General features: G+C 40.2%; 5 protein-coding genes across 19 annotated transcripts; 2 read left to right on the forward strand and 3 right to left on the reverse strand.

The window, feature by feature from the left end:
* Positions 1 to 88: 88 nt before the first annotated feature.
* Positions 89 to 5,055, reverse strand: eIF5 (eukaryotic translation initiation factor 5). 7 transcript variants are annotated; one of them, NM_206757.2, is made up of 7 exons: positions 4,903 to 5,055; positions 4,164 to 4,463; positions 2,935 to 3,031; positions 2,473 to 2,557; positions 1,698 to 2,190; positions 1,149 to 1,625; positions 89 to 1,070 (listed from the first exon to the last, which is right to left on the reverse strand). In NM_206757.2, the coding sequence occupies exons 5-7, from the start codon at positions 1,908 to 1,910 to the stop codon at positions 366 to 368; spliced, it is 1,395 nt and encodes a 464-aa protein (NP_996480.1). In that variant the 5' UTR covers positions 1,911 to 2,190; positions 2,473 to 2,557; positions 2,935 to 3,031; positions 4,164 to 4,463; positions 4,903 to 5,055; the 3' UTR covers positions 89 to 365. The 7 variants fall into 7 exon arrangements, with proteins under 7 accessions (NP_996480.1, NP_996479.1, NP_727922.1 ...); NM_206756.2 differs by having other exon boundaries at positions 247 to 1,070; positions 4,974 to 5,055; NM_167477.2 differs by having other exon boundaries at positions 247 to 1,070; positions 1,698 to 2,349; positions 4,974 to 5,055.
* Positions 247 to 5,055, reverse strand: CG46312 (uncharacterized protein). The gene is made up of 7 exons (NM_001347790.1): positions 4,903 to 5,055; positions 4,164 to 4,463; positions 2,935 to 3,031; positions 2,473 to 2,557; positions 1,698 to 2,349; positions 1,149 to 1,625; positions 247 to 1,070 (listed from the first exon to the last, which is right to left on the reverse strand). Exons 2-4 carry the CDS (start codon positions 4,183 to 4,185, stop codon positions 2,509 to 2,511), a joined length of 168 nt encoding a protein of 55 aa, NP_001334683.1. The 5' UTR covers positions 4,186 to 4,463; positions 4,903 to 5,055; the 3' UTR covers positions 247 to 1,070; positions 1,149 to 1,625; positions 1,698 to 2,349; positions 2,473 to 2,508.
* Positions 5,056 to 5,548: 493 nt separating this feature from the next.
* exd (extradenticle) lies at positions 5,549 to 9,590 on the forward strand. Of its 4 annotated transcripts, none has more exons than NM_078636.5 (5): positions 5,549 to 5,742; positions 6,553 to 6,854; positions 7,046 to 7,364; positions 7,428 to 7,686; positions 7,766 to 9,077. In NM_078636.5, the coding sequence occupies exons 2-5, from the start codon at positions 6,590 to 6,592 to the stop codon at positions 8,051 to 8,053; spliced, it is 1,131 nt and encodes a 376-aa protein (NP_523360.1). In that variant the 5' UTR covers positions 5,549 to 5,742; positions 6,553 to 6,589; the 3' UTR covers positions 8,054 to 9,077. The 4 variants fall into 4 exon arrangements, with proteins under 4 accessions (NP_523360.1, NP_001259592.1, NP_727923.1 ...); NM_001272663.2 differs by lacking the exon at positions 5,549 to 5,742 and adding an exon at positions 5,781 to 6,005 and having other exon boundaries at positions 7,766 to 9,590; NM_167478.3 differs by lacking the exon at positions 5,549 to 5,742 and adding an exon at positions 5,781 to 5,935.
* Positions 9,591 to 10,096: 506 nt separating this feature from the next.
* CG8939 (uncharacterized protein) lies at positions 10,097 to 12,779 on the forward strand. The gene is made up of 2 exons (NM_132871.3): positions 10,097 to 12,065; positions 12,127 to 12,779. Exons 1-2 carry the CDS (start codon positions 10,205 to 10,207, stop codon positions 12,717 to 12,719), a joined length of 2,454 nt encoding a protein of 817 aa, NP_573099.1. The 5' UTR covers positions 10,097 to 10,204; the 3' UTR covers positions 12,720 to 12,779.
* A 252-nt stretch (positions 12,780 to 13,031) lies between these two features.
* Positions 13,032 to 18,893, reverse strand: vap (vacuolar peduncle). 6 transcript variants are annotated; one of them, NM_206759.2, is made up of 11 exons: positions 18,703 to 18,893; positions 18,401 to 18,557; positions 17,409 to 17,474; positions 16,796 to 17,167; positions 16,610 to 16,723; positions 16,458 to 16,530; positions 15,967 to 16,376; positions 14,944 to 15,793; positions 13,965 to 14,871; positions 13,749 to 13,899; positions 13,309 to 13,666 (listed from the first exon to the last, which is right to left on the reverse strand). In NM_206759.2, exons 4-11 carry the CDS (start codon positions 17,004 to 17,006, stop codon positions 13,518 to 13,520), a joined length of 2,865 nt encoding a protein of 954 aa, NP_996482.1. In that variant the 5' UTR covers positions 17,007 to 17,167; positions 17,409 to 17,474; positions 18,401 to 18,557; positions 18,703 to 18,893; the 3' UTR covers positions 13,309 to 13,517. The 6 variants fall into 6 exon arrangements, with proteins under 6 accessions (NP_001285314.1, NP_996482.1, NP_727925.1 ...); NM_167480.2 differs by lacking the exon at positions 18,401 to 18,557 and having other exon boundaries at positions 17,409 to 17,525; NM_001298386.1 differs by having other exon boundaries at positions 17,409 to 17,525; positions 18,401 to 18,893.
* Between the last annotated feature and the right edge of the window lie 149 nt (positions 18,894 to 19,042).

A 19,042-nucleotide genomic window follows, 5' to 3' on the forward strand; every position in this document is an offset into this window, starting at 1 on the left:
CCCACATGAACGCAATGGTTGGCTAAAAAAATCAACTTGCTTGAAGGTCATAGCTTAAGCTGACCAAAAGGCAAGTAAAAAAGTAGTTATTAATGTTTTTGTTTGCTTTATTTTGTAATATGTTGGTGTAATTCTATTGTTACAGCGGCTTGGGAAATGTTATGCAAACAATTGAATGGTAGTAAAGCGACGACTCAAAATACGATTAGCACTCTTAAGAACTAAAGATAAAAAAAACCACATGTTGATTTAACTCGCTAATTTATATTTCAGTTTGAATTGTAGATTATGCTTGCTCGCTTGATTTTCCCCCTTTTAAAATATTACTGGTTGGATTAGGGTAGCTGTTCTCTTTTTGATTCCTTTTAGATATCGTCGATGTTCACGTCGTCCTCGTCATCCTCGTCGCCTGCAACAGCGCGTGGAATTCCGCGTTGGACGACCCGTTGACCGCCACGTTGGCCGGCACTGGAAACGTAGTTATCCTCCTCGGATTCATCGTCCTCCTCCTCCTCACTTTCGGAGGACTCTTCCTCGGCATTCTTCAGCCAGAGAACGAATGGCATAGCTTTCTCGTGTATTTCGGCAGCAATATTTTTCGAGACATGTCGTTTGCTAACCTTCTGTGCCCACTCCAGTATGACGGCCTCATCGAGTATGTCCAGATCATAAAACAATTTGAAGATTCCAGCAACCTTGCTCATCAATATACCCTTATGCAGCTCTACAGTTTGCTCCACTCCACCAATTAGATAGCGCTGTGCTTTTGGATTATTGAGGGTGAAGCGAAGAAGCAAAGGGCGATTCTTCTGCACGTCCTTGATGATGTTTTCAGTGAAAAGCAGCTCGGCGAGAACCAATGGAGCCTTGTTAATAATATCCAAGCGTTCGGCTTCAATCACCAGCTCCTTGTGAGTTTGCACATCATCCAATTGCTTCTTGTCCCGCTTGTCCTTAACCAACTCGTAGAAAATATCAATGCGCTCCTTTTCAGTTTTATCATAGTCATCCGAAATAGTCATACCCTTAGCACCATCAGTCAGATCTTGCAAACGAGCACGAATAGCCTCCTACCGGGGTGGAGTAGTAATATACATATGAATAGCTCTTTAAGCTAATTGCGAGTATATACGGATTAAACAACGTACCTTCGAAACATCGACACTCCATCCCTCATCGTCGTCATCCTTGGCTGTTTTCTCCGGAATAGCTGCGCTAATCTCGGCCTCAGTTTGGCTAGCCTGATTTGTGCCGTTGCCGCCATCTGATTCACCGCCAGAGTTGTTGGCCAAAGAGTTATTGGTCATGGAGCCATCGGCGTTATCGTTCTTCTGCTTCTGTTTCCTCGAGCGTTTGCCCTCGGTTAGCGATGATCCTTGGGCGGCCGGATTCAATGACGGGGGGTTCTTCACAATGAATGTGTTCACTTTATGGTTAACCTTGAGCAGACCATGGAAGCCGCATGCCTTGCAAGACTGCGAAATGGTCTGGTTTTTGGCCGACACAGTTAAATTGGTCTCCGGATTGTCGCACTCGGGGCATAACACAAACTTGCGAATAAAACCATCCAACAAATCCTGCAACTTGTTCACATCATGCGATCCATTCACAACAAAGCGCTCATTCTGAATGAAATTAATAGTGATTAATGGGAGCATAGCTCATGGGTAACATAGGATATCTATCCGTGCACATACCTTGTGATCGAACAGCGTCTGGGCGCCCAGCTCGCAACCAAAGTACTTGGTTGGATAGGTGGCCGGGCGTCCGATGGCCCTAGCCACTTCCGCCATGTTGACCAGCACGGTCTTAATGCCGTTTCCTTTGCCCTCGACCTTTGCCTGCAGACGTGGCATCTTGTAGCGATAGAAGATGTCCGTCACACTGCGGTTTACGTTTACGGTGGCCATCTTGATAGGTTTTCGGCTCCACAGATAATGCTGATAATGGGTATTACTGTTGTTCGGGTAATGTTGCTACTGTTAGAGGTGGCCAGTGGTATCTATTGGTTATTGGTGGATGGGAAGTAATTGGCTTCAGGTTTTCTGCTAGTTTGTGATTGATCCAACTTTCGTTTCCGTTCATTAAATGTTCTTTTATTTTGAGTAGTTGCCGCTGCTGCTTACTTAACAAATGTATCCAGAATAAGCAGGAATTGGTGTCCTTCCGGAACGGCGAATTAATTGTGCTCTAATCAAACAACGGGTGTACTGAATATATTTGAAGAATCGGCCAGAATTGCTTGAGAGTAAGTTGTTTTTTTCTTCTTTTTTTTTTGCAAGGTTATGGCTTTGCTTTTATTTTGCTGAAGATTTTGTTTATTTTCGCCGTGGTAGGTATTCAGCTATTCTATTTTTTTCCGAATTCATATGAATAATTATATATACATATATATATACATATATATCTATATATATATTTGTATATTTATATATATATACATATATATATTTATTTATATTGTAAATTTACCAGTTTAAGTCTTTAAAAAATGGAGAAGGAGCAGGCTCATGTGTACCTGAATGGCTGTAACTTCCGATGTCTGTTACTCGAAGTCCTGCGAAGGCAAATATGAAATAGATTTGGTTAATCGAGTCGAATATGCAATGCTTATTACTTAATTATGCTAAGTTCTCTTTAAAAAAAAACCCACCGAAGTGCTGTTTCTACAGCGTATAATTTAATGCAATTTAGCACCACTTTCCCTTTGCTTGCAAATATAATCAATTCTTATCGGGTATTACAGTATTATGCATTTGGAGCCACATATGTGAGCCAAGGTAAAAAAGGCCCCTCGTATTAAACAGTAGCGAATTTAATTTGAATACCAGATTTTTTTATCGTAGAAACCCCGAGTGTGTGCATTGCAACAAAACGTCGTACGACTTGAATCAGCAATACTTAATGGTCTGGTCATCAGTGATTTGTGCTTACCGGTGATTTTTGGTTCGCCCTTTTGAATTCATGCACAGCTCGAACCCTTTACTCCGTTTTTTCTCAATGAGAAGTGTGGTTTTTTTTGCTGGTGTTTCTGAAAAATACAAATATAAAACGAAATGTAATTGCATTTAACGCACACGTTGGAAGCCAATAAAACTGCATTCGAATTGGAATTTGTACGGGACCTTATTGTATATTTGATGTTGCTTGAAACGTCAAAGCAAAAGTAATTGGAATCATTTAAAAACATAACACTGATTTGCACTATTTCGTGTTGCTGAGAGCCAAAAAAAAACTTATGGAACTGCTGGGTCTTAAAGCAGGGTCAATTTTAAAAGAAAAACATTCAGCAAATGGGTTAAGAGGTCGAGCGAGTATAAACTATTTTATTGTTTTGTTGTATCTTAGATATTAACTTTTGCAACCGGAAAATGACACTGAGAATTTCGTTAGGACCCCCCCTTGAATATATTCGTGTGTTTTCCCAACTAAATTGACGAATGTGACAAACATTTCAGTACGATTGTGATTCTTGTTCCCAACAGCCAATTATTAGCTAACTATGAGTAATTCTTTTATGTTACTCAAGGTCTGCCCTTTTATTATGTTTTATACGAGATTCTTGGGTAATATTAATAATAATAATATTATTTATTGGAATATAACGAAATTCAACGAATAAAGCTTGTCAAAGCACTTTTCAAGTGAATGGGTGTGTTACTAAATTATAAAACGAATCGCAGACATTATTTATTGCCCGATTATCGGTTTTCTATAGAACAGATGGCTTTAGAAATATCACGAAATGAAGTGAAGTCTGATCTGAAACTATGCATTTATTTATACGAAGTCTAAATCTTAATAGGTTTATATCTTATATAAACATATGCCATAATTCAGAAGATAAAGCATAATAAGCCACACAAATAAAATAAGAGAATGCAGTTGAATTCGCTGGATAACTTCTTTTTGCCTTTTACTTGTATCGCAATAGAAGTTTCTGGAATTCCTTTTTCAGAAACCATTGTATCCTTGCTTTTTTTTCGGTTGTGGGAGAAGGAAATGTGTTGGCTGCTTATTTTTAAGCTTATTTTTAATGTTAAAGTAACCTTGGATGGATCCGGATCTTGGTTAGTAGTAAGACATTATACAGTGGTCGGGATAAATATGTGTCTTAGATACAAATCGATTCAATGGGTTGTTGATGATTAACTATTACTTACCACCGTATCTTTCAAAAGTCATATAAGATTTTGTTTCCCCTCCTTTGGGGTGCGCAATGCCAGTTCGCAAATTAGACAAAGATATCGTACTCTCGGGTATTCTTTGTGAAGTCAATCGCAAATTGACTTGGAAAATATATATGGATAAATCAAAATCAAACAAATCGCACTGCCACGGGAAATCGATAACTTTTTTTTTTTTTGATAGCTCTGATTCCGTGCTAATATTGAAAAATATTAGTAACGCTTTTAACGCGCTTATGTATCGCAAAAATTGAAATTTTTGGTCTCTCAACTATTCTGCAAAGGGAAAGAAAATAAAATTAGGAATGCGCATGAACGAACATATGTATACCACTCCGTACTAAGTATTTCTTACATTACTTTAGTTTAGCTCAAATTTACTTATAATTTCGAAGGAAAAAGGTTAATTTAACATTCAAGTATATATATATTTTACATATATATCTTTTCCTATTACTTATGTATTCAGTACTTTTGTATAATGGCCATAAAAAACACTGTTGAAGCGTGATTTTTGTGTAAGCACGAAGTAAAGTAGCTTTATGCAGATATACACTAGACCCAACGTTACAAAAATTGTGGAAAACTGAATTATTTAGTATAGATATATATAAATGTACATTTTCATGCACGTATGCATTTACATATGGATGAAAGCCACGCCATTTAAACTTTTGAGGTTGTGTTCGTTTTGGTCACAATCACTTTTCAATACCTTTTCCACAAGTTTTCTATAAAGCGTTTCTGATCACAATGAAAGTAAATTAATAATTTTACTGAATTAACCGTTTAAGAAAAGATTTTCTCCGAAGTCCACGAACATACGACTAAACGTCACAGCACAATATGACCATAACGACTTTAGTGGGCTGCAGCCTATCACTATCGATTGGCCGAATATGATGTGAATGAATTTTAGCCTTTTCACACTTTCACTTTTATATAATTTATATGGTATTTATTAAAATGAAGATATGTAATAATACGCTTAAAAACGAAAGACCATTTTTAAAAATGAAGTTGACTAAAATAGAAACAAATATATGTGTTATATAATTAAACGTAGTTCCAATCAGCCTTTTAAAATATATGTTATAAGAGTGGATCATCTGTATTTCTTCTATATTCCAATACCAATATACCACATTTTTTGTAGAGGATATCTTATTTATTTTATTGAAAAAATGTTTAAAATATTATTTCAAGAGCCACATTTTAAATAGTATCGATACCCAACTCGCAGTGAGTAAGCACTAGAATGTAACTACGGGTAAGATATCGATTGTCCACGTTTTCACTAGCAAATATAAATTGCATTTTATGGAATACTTATCGATATTCTTACAGTACTGGAAAACTTTTTCATATCGATTTATTTTTCTGCGTATACAGAACGTACTTTCGTTTCATTGTTGTCCAAAAAAGATAATAATATTATATACTTGCGGTTATTTACAACTGCAAGTAATGTGTCACTAATTTTTAGTGAAAATAACACAAAATACGACTTGTACGGCAAATAAGTATACGAGGCAATCACGATAAATAAAAAACCGTGAGTATGGAATTTCAAGTGGACGCTTCTCAATACTTACATGCACATATATCGATGTGTGGATATGTACATACACCTTGTTATAAACAGTTTAAATCTTTTCTGACGTAATAAAATCTCAAGAATGTACATGTAAAACCAACAAAATGTTTTCAAACTGCATTCAAATTAATGCTTAACCATAACCTTGTGTGTATGTAAATATAAACTTGGCAGGTTGATTTTTTTTTACCATTCTGCTGGCACTAAACATACGTACAAGTGTATGTATGTGATGCACTCGGCGTCATTTATCTGTACATGTGTAAAATGTAACGTTACCTGTGGTACACAGCAATAAATAAATAGAAATAAGTTCATAAATAGTTCGGGTAACTGCCCAGCTTCGTGCTACGCATCTGAGATACTTTTTCACCCCCAAAAAGATATGCCGCTTCATGAGATTGCGACAGGTGGAGATTATTGCATTTCCAATAGGATACCAAAATGTCTTTTCACTTTTGCTCAAATGTCTGGGGGATTATTTTGTGGTGGGGTTTGTGGGTTTAATGGCTTTGTTGGTATCTCTTCTATAGATATGATGAATTTTGTAGCAAAAGATTTAATTGGTGTATTTGTTTTCAGTTTGTTAAGTATACATTAACTCAAGTTTTTACTACATTTTTAAGGGTTTCAAACTTATGTTTTTATATAAAAAAGAAATATTTATTAAATAATAAAACACTAAAAAATCGAATTGGTAGAAAAAATATTGGGTTATTTCCTTTTTTCTTGCATGATTTTAATATTTGATGTTTAATATTATTACAGAAACTTGGATTTGTAGCTTGCTTTGTGTTGCGGCACCATGGAGGACCCCAATCGCATGTTGGCCCACACCGGCGGCATGATGGCTCCGCAAGGATACGGCTTGTCTGGCCAGGATGATGGCCAGAATGCCGGCAGCGAGAACGAGGTGCGCAAGCAGAAGGACATCGGCGAGATATTGCAACAGATAATGAGTATCTCGGAGCAATCACTTGACGAGGCCCAGGCCAGAAAACATACACTAAACTGTCACCGAATGAAGCCGGCACTTTTCTCTGTACTTTGCGAAATCAAGGAGAAGACCGGTAAGCTTAAAACCCTATATTTATCTCTCATTCAAGACCATCAAATAAGTTGAAATGGTATTATGGATTTTGTGATTTGCTTGTGATACAATTGATTTACTAAATCAAACACAATTCTTAACGTAATAGTCTTAAAACGTTCAGTATGAAATTATTTTTATCATTCGTCTTCTTCGTTAAAACTATTACAGTCCTCTCGATTCGCAACACCCAGGAGGAGGAGCCCCCAGATCCGCAACTGATGCGCTTGGACAACATGCTGATTGCCGAGGGCGTGGCCGGACCCGAGAAGGGCGGTGGCGGAGCAGCGGCTGCCTCTGCGGCTGCGGCCAGCCAGGGCGGTTCCCTGTCCATCGATGGTGCTGACAATGCCATTGAGCATTCCGACTACCGTGCCAAGCTGGCACAGATCCGTCAAATATATCACCAGGAATTGGAGAAGTACGAGCAGGCATGCAACGAGTTCACCACGCATGTCATGAATCTTCTACGCGAACAGAGTCGCACGAGGTTGGTGTATATAGATAAATGCAAAATGATGGCCATCATTTGGGTAATATAATCGTATTTCAGACCCATTACACCAAAGGAAATCGAGCGAATGGTGCAGATCATCCACAAAAAGTTTAGTTCCATACAAATGCAGCTGAAGCAGTCGACCTGCGAGGCTGTAATGATACTTCGTTCGCGTTTCCTGGACGCACGCCGCAAACGCCGCAATTTCAGCAAGCAGGCATCCGAGATTCTCAACGAGTACTTCTACAGTCACTTGAGCAACCCATATCCATCCGAAGAGGCCAAAGAGGAGTTGGCACGAAAGTGTGGCATCACGGTAAGTAGTGTAGGGCACATTAATCAACAATGCAAATCCGATTGCAGCATAGTAAATAAAACAAAACACACTCATGCAGGTCTCGCAAGTATCGAATTGGTTTGGCAACAAGCGTATTCGCTATAAGAAGAACATTGGTAAGGCACAGGAGGAGGCCAATTTGTATGCGGCCAAGAAGGCGGCTGGTGCTTCACCGTATTCCATGGCCGGTCCACCCAGCGGGACAACCACACCCATGATGTCACCCGCTCCGCCACAGGATTCCATGGGCTATCCAATGGGCTCCGGCGGATACGACCAGCAGCAACCGTACGACAACAGCATGGGCGGCTACGACCCAAATCTCCATCAGGATCTAAGCCCCTGAGGATCAGGGCTGTGAACCACTCCCAGTCCGGAGAATCCCTCATACAGTTGCGGTCAAAATAACTGCGCTGAAAAATCTAACATGCAGTTTTTTCATAATTATGCGGCTTATATTTGCTTCTTCGCCAAGAACAACAATTCTTAAGGGATTTTTAAATTCAGCTTTCTGTCCTTTGGTTTCGAGTCAGATAAGTTTAAAATTCCCATCAATTTAGATATAGTTCCGATAGATATACATAAATACGTGAGTAGAATATAAATACGTAATAGTTAGTTTGTGCTTGCTACATTTTGGTTGGCAGAAAAAACTTTGCCTGCTTAAATCAAAAAAGAAAGTAAATAAGCTGATATGGTTTTTTAATTGACACAGTCTCCTGCTTTTTAACAATATATGCATGCAGGATGTATTAAGAAGTCGACAATTGAATAATGGCCTAATTAAGAATATTTTTTGCCCGAACATAAAACGAAAAGTTTGCTCGCTTTTTTTTTTTAATTCACAATCAATTGAAATGGAAAGCATGTTGTTTGTGGCATGTCAACTGTAAAATACATAAATACGTAATAATTCGCTTAAGCGATTATAATTTGATCAACGTTCTTTAAAAAGGGTTAATAACCAATGCAGTGACTTTTTCTGCATAGCCCCATTTAGCTTATATATTAACCATCGAAAACATATGCAAAGAAACTCGATTAAACTGGTAGTATACGAATATTTTCACAACGAGTGGAGGAGGCACAAGTTTCAGAGCTATTATTTTGACCGCAGCTGTGTATAAATATATTTTAATACATTTACCTACATTTGCGGGTATATACAAATATTGCATGTAAATCATACTATGACGATTCTTTTTTGGCTACAGTACGTATACGACAGCAAAATAGTGTTTACTGAATTTAAAACTGTACGAAATTTTTAAAAACTTGAACAATACGAAAATACGAAACTAAACCATGTATACGATGTATATCAAATAAATAAATAATACATGTTGTTGTTATCCGCACACACGTCAACTAATTACAAAAATATTTTGAATGTAAAAACGGAAAAGAAAAGTCTTGGATAAACAAAATGTCACATTTCTATCGAAGGACGAATTGTATTATTTAACAGCTTATAACATTTAATAGATTTATTAACGTGTATTTTAAAAGTCTCAAAACAATTGTTTGTTTCTTACATCCTAAAAAGTATTAAACATTAAATCTTAATGGATTTCTTGCTATAAAAACGAACTTCCCAACTTAATTGCATTATAAAATCAAGAACAAATTCGTCTTTCGCTTAGTAAGAAGTGTACACTACTCTTTGCCCCCAATTAAAACGGATATGAAAACAGATTATTTGAAAGTATACAAAACGATTATAATTTTAAATGATAAATAACATATGTCTTTGACAGACTTTCGCTCACATTACGGTCAAATGAAACCATTCAATGTATTTCAGTAAGTAAGGTACTGCATTAAACATTTTGGATAACAATAGAAAAATATATAAATACACAACTTTACACAAATAACTTAATAAATCAAAACGAAGTATTAATTAATGGTTTTTTGGGAGTATTAAAGAAAAGGGCGTTATCCTTTGCAGATAATCTATACACGTAATAGAAAGAGATGGAGCATCTGTAGATACACTTGCTCTTCTTTAATTAAAACTATCTGGCTCACAGATAGAAATCATTCTTTTATGTGGGGTTGGTCAATAAAAACAGAAGAATTTTAATTTTTTAGATTTTTGGCAGCTGTAAAACAGACAAAAAATTTTAATTTTAGGCGTATTTTATTTTTATTATGGTTCATTACGGCTTAATGTACTTCACCCCACATCTTACAGTTATTCCCAAAAGTGTGTAGTAATTTATATAAATCACTTTGATCGACCAATTTTAAATTTATAAATAATAAAGTAGAAATTTTAAAAAAATTCACCCGCTGCCCCAATGCATTCCACAATTTAAGAACACGTTCCACTTATCTAGCACTCAATCGCCGCTACCTTGACGCGCATGCTGGCACTGCCCGGAATACTTTGAATTGTCAATACGGCCACACTGTTGGCAACACGTGCACGAATTCGACATTTGATTTGAATTCGTTTTGATTTTTATCGTAATTGTACGAAAAGCCAGCAGCAATGGGCAAGAAGACGAAAGTTGGAAAGACGCGCAAGGATAAGTTCTACCAGTTGGCCAAGGAGACGGGCCTGCGATCGCGTGCCGCCTTCAAATTGATCCAGCTGAATCGCAAATTCGGTTTCCTCCAACAATCGCAAGTATGTTTGGATTTGTGCGCAGCTCCCGGTGGCTGGATGCAGGTGGCCAAGCAGAATATGCCGGTGTCCAGCATTGTGATCGGCGTGGATCTCTTTCCCATCCGTCCCATTGCCGGCTGCATTGGTCTCGTCGAGGACATCACCACCGAGAAGTGCCGCCAATCGCTGACCAAGGAGCTGCAATCGTGGAAGGCCGATGTTGTGCTCCACGACGGTGCTCCCAATGTGGGTAGGAACTGGCTGTACGATGCCTATCAGCAGATCTGTCTCACCCTCAACGCGCTCAAGTTGAGCACACAGTTTCTGCGCAACGGCGGCTGGTTTGTGACGAAGGTTTTCCGCTCCAAGGATTACAATGCCCTGCTCTGGGTGCTCAAGCAGCTGTTCAAGAAGGTGCACGCCACCAAGCCGAGTGCGTCGCGTAAGGAATCCGCCGAGATATTCGTCGTCTGTCAGGGCTACCTGGCGCCCGATCACATTGATCCCCGTCTCCTGGACTCGAAGTATGTGTTCGAGGAGCTGGATCTCGATGCCAAAAAGAAGAGCAGCCTGCTGCATCCCGAAAAGCAAAAGCGCATCAAGGCCGAGGGCTATACGGCCCAGGATATTGCGCTGCGCAACGATCTGGCTGCCACAGAGTTCCTGAAGGCTGAAAATGCACTGGCTGCGCTGCAGGGCATCGGTTCGATTCGCATCGATGATCAGCGCATTGCCAATCACAAGAAGACCACGCCAGAGATTCTCGAGTGCTGCAAGGATCTGAAGGTATTGGGCCGCAAGGATATCAAGGGTCTCGTGCAATGGTGGAAGGATGTTAGGGAGTTGTTCGTTGAAAAGGAAACCCCACTGGTCGTCGGCAATGCCGCAGATGAGAAGCCCAAGCCATTGACGCAAGCGGAAATCGAGGACATGGAAGATGCCGAGCTGCAAACGCAAATTGAGACAATTGTCGAAGAGGAGAAGAAGGACTTGAAGCGTAAGCGTAAGAAGACGCTCAAGACCAAGGCGAAATTGCACGAGAAGATGAACCTTAATATGGTGATCAAGGGAGACGATGGTCCGGTCGAGGAAATGGAGCACGAAATCTTTGACCTCAAGAATATTCGCACCTCTGCCGAGCTTGACGAGCTGCTAGACGTGCAACCCGATTTTGCTGTCGATGAATCGCAGCCCGAGGAAACAAAGCTGCCAAAATACAAGTATTTCGACAAGGATGAGGGCAACATCAACGATGATCTAAACTATGACGATGACAATGATGAGGAGCAAAGCGAGGCCTCCGACGACGAGGATCAAATCAATGATAAGCAGGGCCTGGGCCTCAGTGACGACGACAATGATGAGGGCAATGCAAAGGGCAAAAACAAGAGAAAGAAACGCTCCGAGAATCCGCTGATTAAATCCAATGATTTCCGTGACAAAAACACCAAGCGAGAGCAACGCGTACAGCTGTGGTACGAGAAGGATGTACTACAGAATATCCAGTCGGATGACGACGAGGAAACCTACGATCTGAACAATCTGGCCAAGGAATTCAAGGCCAAGGGTGTCGCCGTTCTGGGTGAGAGCACCCTAACGCCGGACGCCAACGAGGAGGTTGTCCAGGGTAAGAAGGCCAAACGTCGTGCACGCCATGAGACCGCAACTAAAGACAGCAGCTCAGAGTCATCCGAATCCGAGGATGACGCTAACGAGGATAGCGACGGCGAACAGCCAGCTGCAGGTGAGTTCAAAATAAGCATTTAATATTCCTAAACCTAATATTCTCGTTTGCTTTTTATCAGGTACAAATGCCAAGAAGGTTCGCCTGTCCGAAAACGAAATGGCTTTGGGCGCACTGCTGACACGCAGCAAGAAGACACGCCGTGACTTGATCGACGCAGCCTGGAATCGCTACGCTTTCAACGATGAGAACGTTCCCGTTTGGTTCAAGCTCGATGAGGACGAGCATATGACCAAGCCAACACCGGTGCCGAAGGAGCTGACCGCCGAGTACCAGCGCAAGTTGCAGGAGGTGAACGTGCGTCCGATCAAGAAGGTCATGGAGGCCAAGGCGCGCAAGCATCGTCGTGCCACGAAACGCTTGGCCAAGGCTAAGAAGATGGCCGAAAAGATTATGGAGAACAGCGATGCCACCAACCACGAGAAGTCCAAGCAACTGAAGAAGGTGTACAAGAAGGCTCAGGAGAAGAAGAAGGAGGTCACATATGTGGTGGCCAAGAAGCAGACAGCAGCTCGACGCGCACGTCGTCCAGCTGGCGTCAAGGGTCGCTATAAGGTCGTCGATCCGCGCGAGAAGAAGGACAAGCGGTCAATGGATGCAAAGAAGAGGCGCGAAAAGGGTTCGAAGGGTCGCAAGGGGAAGGGGCGTAAATAAATGTAAATCTAAAAAATAAATATGTAATATTTTATAGATACTAAATATATATATAAAACGAATCAGGTAGTTTTTTTTTTCTTTGAATATGATTTTATACACTTAAAATAAGAAATCAGATGCGAAACTGCAAATATAAACGCAAAACTGTTGTTTCCTTTGAAGAATATATGTATTTATATTAAATTCAGCTGACTATTGACTTTTCCATGCCCATTGCAACGCCTTTAAGTGCGAAGAAATTCGAAAAAAAAACATTTTTCAGCTGCAAGAAACCGAAAGGGAGCCATTCAAAAACACAGTGTATGTTTTCAGAGGAAGTCTTTTGCACTCTTTTTGAATTCTTTAATTTATTTCGATTTTATGCGTTATTTCAAAAAAAAATGTATTGACTTTTGGATAAATGCCGTGCATTTGGACGCCAACTGCCATTTGACGTTGGTAATGCACTAATAAATTTTAAACAATATCGAAAGCAAAACCATTTTGAATATCTGAGTTTGCGGCTATACGGAGTAATCCGTGTAAGCTAGTGTATTATAGGTTATTTTTAATTTGTAATAATAATAATAAATAAATGCATACCGGTCTGTTAAATATTATTTCATTTCCATATAAATAATTTTATAAATGAGATGCTGTTTACTATTCCAATACAATTCAACCAGTTATTTTGAGTTCTTATTTTATGTATTCTAATAGTATACACATATAAATATTTTTATAAAAAGGTATGAAGGGACTTGTAGATAAGAAGACATCGCTTTTTTTTATTATCCGCTCTCCTCGCAATTGATTTTAGCTGATCATCTCGCGATACTTCAGCTTGTGTTTGGTCAGCATGTCCGTCACTGTGACCAGCTTCTTAATTGAAAGTATGTTGGATAGCTCGTGCAGTTCTTGCGAATGAGATACGCAGATGTGATGCAAGGTAGCCAGCTCGCGTCCTGCAGGAATTATAAAAGAAATCATTGTATATTTAATAATATAACAGCGCCAAATAGAAAACATGAGCTGACAAATAATTACCAGTGTCTTGTGAATTCAGATTTGTACTTTGTTCGACAAACATTCCAAGCGGTTGGTTCGGATCGTTCACCGAGGACAGTTGATCCAAGAAAACAATCATACGCTCCTTGTTCTTCAAGATAAACGGATTGACAACCTCCATGTATTGTTCCTAAAAATGAAAAAGAAATCGAATTTATTTTGGTAATCACATAACTGAGTCGAATCGATACGCACCTTGCCGCCGAATTCAATCAAGTTGGCCAGATTCTGCAGACACTTGGCGACCATGACCAAAGATCGTGTTGCTGCCATCGGTGGCGTCTCGCTGACCAATCCAAATTGGCGTGGATTGAGCAGCGCTGGGCACAGAAGGCGCAAGAATATAAAGCCAGAGACGACGCGTGTGCGAACGAGCCGCTCTGTCGGCCATTTGGCCATCACAGCCTTCTGAAGACAGCTGCAAATGAAACGCACGTTGCGTGGACAGGCGTCCGGTGAAGTGAATATCGACTGGGTGACCAGATCGAGGATTTGCAATAGAAACTCGGCATTCGTACAGGCATCATCGTTGACGTCCATTTTCGTGGGATTCAATTCAGCCGACTGCTTGCTCTCCAAAATGCGCTGCACGGTTTCGCTGACGGCCGATTGCAGGAAGCCGCTGCATTCGGTGCGCATATATAGATCCATTAGGGTGGTGGCCAAGGATGCGCCACGGAAAAGCGTTGTGGTTTCGTTTTCGCGCGTCACCTCCGCTTGGCACAGCATTCGAATTAGTTCCGTTTCCCGTTTCTCCTGCCTAAAGACTCGCAACAGAGCCGTGGCCAAAGGAACCCGATCATTATGGCACAATTCAGCCAGCGCCTTCACAGCATACAGCTCCGATTCGAGGAGCAATTGCTGCAGAGGACTGTACTCTTCACACGGCATTATCAGATCGTCGAGGTAGCGCATACGCAATCGTAGCGAGCCCCATTCACCCATCGGCGTCATGCCAGTGAGTTGGTACCAGCCCTCGGTTTCCTGGCCATTCTTTAGACTAGACAAGTCAATGGTTAGCTCAGCCACTTCGGAGTCCTTACCGCGTTTGCCGCGCGATATTAATGTTATGGTTAGGGAGACAACATCTGGCGGAACATCGCTGCAAGCAAGCAAGTTACAAACATATATTATTCGATAAGTTATCAAATAGGCGAAGGAATGGTAGACTTACTCTAGCACAAACTCCTCTTCCCAAACGGGTTCGGGTGCAATTTTGACACGAGTTTTGCCCACTTTGACTTGATTGAGGGAAATACTGCAGTATGGATGTGGCACTAGTTTAAATGGTAATCGATGAGCTTCCAGCACATGCAGATTAAGACAACGAAGCTCACGAAGGCGTGATACCTTCTTCTGGGCACGACTCAGCTGGGAATCGCATTGTGCCTTGAGCGAATTAATCCACTCCACGTAGCTTTCCTGACTAGGAGCACACAGATACGTCACTGTGGCCAAGCATGGCAGGGCCCTTTCGACAATTTGGAAGCAATAGGGACGCTCCCACAGCGAATCGTGACATTGATAGAGGTAAGCACAGGACAAATCGATCAGACCCTTCGGTTTGGTCTTCTTCGGATTGTCGTAGAAGCATAGTTGCGTCTCGGAACCATCGTTGATTAAAGCGAAATAGAGTTGCTTCCATTTCGTCGTTTTGTCCGACTTCTTGTTCAAATGGCCGTGATGTTTGATTCCCTTGATCTTTTTGAGACCGATTTGGTCACGACACTCGCGCAATGTTGCGTAGATCTTTTCAGCGGCCTTTTCCACAACATATTGCTGATTGAACTCGGGCTGAATGCCATTGACAACTGGATGGTTCAGTGAGTGGCCCTCCACAATTTGCTCTTTGCGATATCGATTTATAACCGCATCCAAGCATTCGAATGTACGACCGCCCATTAAATAGCGCACGCCTTTCTTTTCAATACGAAAGCGTTGGATTTGATTGTTTATATGAAAGAATAGAGAGTAATCCCCCGGTGAGTTGTCACTTGGGCGAACGAGGAAACTTCCTGGTCCAGCTGTTAGGATGAAAAAATGTGTTTCAATTACATACATATAGCAACAGAGAAAAGTCGAAAATATCGATTGTAGGCGTCACTAGAAGAAGCTCAAAATTCTAAGGATTCATCTCGTGAATCTCGGGAAAGCTTGCTTTCCTTACTTGTAGGTACCTTAAACTAATAATACACACCTTTAACCAACATATCGACGGCTTCGTTTTTGGTGCAGTTGGGATGGAACCAGGGAAACACCGTATTTGGATCGATAGATACATCCAGATCGTCAACAAGTTCTCTGAATATCATTCCCTGCTCGCCCGTACGATGGGCAGTCACCCACAACCAGCCATCGCCCATGTCATTGTGTACAAAAAAGATATCACCTTTCTGGAAACTCAGTTCATCGGTCTCTGGCATTTTTGTGTAAGGCAGGATGGCTACGACGCGTTTCTTATCATTAACTGGCTCCGGCGGAGCAACTGGTATGGCCAAGCGTTCGCGTTTCAGTAGATCACTACATGAGGTATAGTAACCAACCAAGTCGCTTAAGGAAATGAATTGTCGTCCTCCGATATAGAAGTCTCCGCACACAGCTGTAATCCTATGTTAACGATACAACATACATATATAAAAAATCATTCAAAACAATGGCATTTAATGGGTATCTTAACCTATTACTTACCGAAAATGATTTATGCCGGTGCGGCCATAATAACTCAGAACATAGGAGCCAGGTTTGCGGTCACTTTCGCGAACTGCTCAGCATTAAAAAAAGAACACAAAGGTATTTATTTAGTAATACTTTCTCACCTTCGAATACCATCTTATACACACCTAAATAGCTGCCCAGTTTACTGCTTCCGCGTAGGCGAGACTCTGCAGAGTAGCGATCGAGTCGTCCATGGTACCATTCGCTTTCCGGAGGAGCAATAATCGCTGGACGTTCACCTGCGTTTGGAGTTTGCAAGGAAAATTAGTTATCGATCGAACTACAATGTATGGGCATGTAACTTTACTTACCATTCAGCATATGTGGTCCATCGAATTCATCGTGATCCAATTCCTGAGCCAAGTCACCCAAGTCGATGCCGCCAGGTGCCATTATGCCACCCAATCCGGTCATGCCACCCAGCCCCGCAAGATTCCCATCATCCGAACAGCCCGTTGGCGATCCGGGCTTATCTTTCTGGATGACAACATCAATGTTTCCCAAATGTATTAGGTCCGCCATTGTTAGGCTTATGATCTCTGTTCAGCAAATGCGAGTCTTAGTCTATATTTAACTTCGAGTGGAATTCGATTTAATAAAAGCCACATATAGCAATGATAAGAATGCGTTTAACTGAGGAGATACGTTAACTTTTGTGACTGTGTGGGGTTTTCCGTGCTAAACTGTAAGAAGACCAGATAAAAACACTTAGCTGCCTTACTTTGATTACAATACGAAAATCATATTTGATAAAAATCAGAAATCAGATTAGAGAGTCACTAATAGAATCAAATGCTTAACTAAACCAAGATATGTCTAAAACCATTCACTAAAAACGCCCCGAGAGATTTGTTAGTTCTAGTTTCCGCTTTCTAATGCTATTAAATATAGATAATGGAAAATAATTCGGAATTCGGGGCTTACCGTGAAATCATTTTCTTTGCCATATCGGTGGTGGTAATCTCACAAAAACAAATTGGAATAGATTCGCTATAAGTGTCCAAAACAAAATTCGGGTCCAATGTTACGAAAGTTGAGGATCTAACAAATAATTTAACAACGTATGCAAAATTGTGGGGCAAGAATACATCACACCTACACTAAATACGATTAAACCTAAGCCTATTGGTAAAACAAGAAATTTACTAATAGGCGCTATTACAACCGATTACAACCAGCACCAGAAACCGGGTTTATTAATTAGAATATAGAGACAATGCTACTTTATATCCAAAACCATATTTAAAAGCAATTAACGACGTAGACTTCGCAGTAAACTAAATGAAAGATAAGATGGACAGCACATCCATCAGCTGTTTGCGCTTTGTTTACTTTTACAGATAACAAATCAATTGTGATTGTTTCAGTCAGTAATATAGGAGTGTAGTGAACCCACAGCTTAGACAACAAAAAACCATACAACTTTAAGATCTTTAAGTTGTTTCTTCTATAAAGATTTTCATCTTAGAATCTGTATATTGATTCTATACGTTTTCAATGTGTATGGATAAGGAAAATTGTCTATTCCATTTCTTTGATATTTTAAACGGTTTTTCATCGAATTATTAAATAAACATTTACCTCTGGACGAATTAAGCTGTGAGCCACTGTACATATGTACATATTGCTCTTTGAAATCGCCGGGCGACTGACTTTCTTACATATGCGCAGACATTTTTAGGATATTTCGAGTTGTATGAAAGTACAAGTTACTTATGAATTGTAACACCGTATATATACTTTATGTACATTGGTATATATATAGGAATATGCTGCACCCTCTTGTACATCAACATCTATCTAAAACACAAGCGATTTATATGAGCCGCACACCACACACAAACTTTAGGCTAAGCCCTTTTTGCCAAACGAGCCGAACACAAAAAAATTCATTCGGTTCTTTTCTTCATACATACACGACCCGAAGAGTCATCATATCATCATCATCATCAACACCATCTCATCATCATCAACATCGTCATCACCGTCGCCGTCTTTATCATACTCCTCTCAAGCGGGGTAATTACTGCCCATTTGATTCACAATTTCTGGGCTGTGTTCGGTTTGTGATTCCTTTGTAAATGAATCATTAGCACAACCATTTAATTCTCTCTCATATGGGTAACAAAAAATACAAAAAAAAAAAAAATAAAACCATTTACACAGAACATTAATCGGTTAATGCGCATGTGTAAATATTTTCCTCTATATACTTTACATTGCACTGCAGCACCGAGCTAAAAAAACAAATCGCGCTGCTGGGAATTGCCGTCTTTTATTTGCTCAACTTGTGTTATTCATAACAATTGCATATTTAAAACGAACTAAAATTTCTTCCGTACCGATAGCCACAGAATTCAATTGTGCGCAGTGTGAACGTAGTGAATCATCGAAATATACCACACACCCAACTTATCGGACGAATGTATGTGCGTCAAGATAGCGCCAGAGAGTACAGCTCGAATAAGAAATCGATTATAAACGATAAGCCAATTTAAGATATAATATTTTAAAGAAAAAACAAACGCAAATAATATTTATTCAGCATTTGAATGTAC

This window comes from Drosophila melanogaster, chromosome X, assembly GCF_000001215.4.
Source record: "Drosophila melanogaster chromosome X".
Classification (NCBI taxonomy): Eukaryota; Metazoa; Arthropoda; class Insecta; order Diptera; family Drosophilidae; genus Drosophila; species Drosophila melanogaster.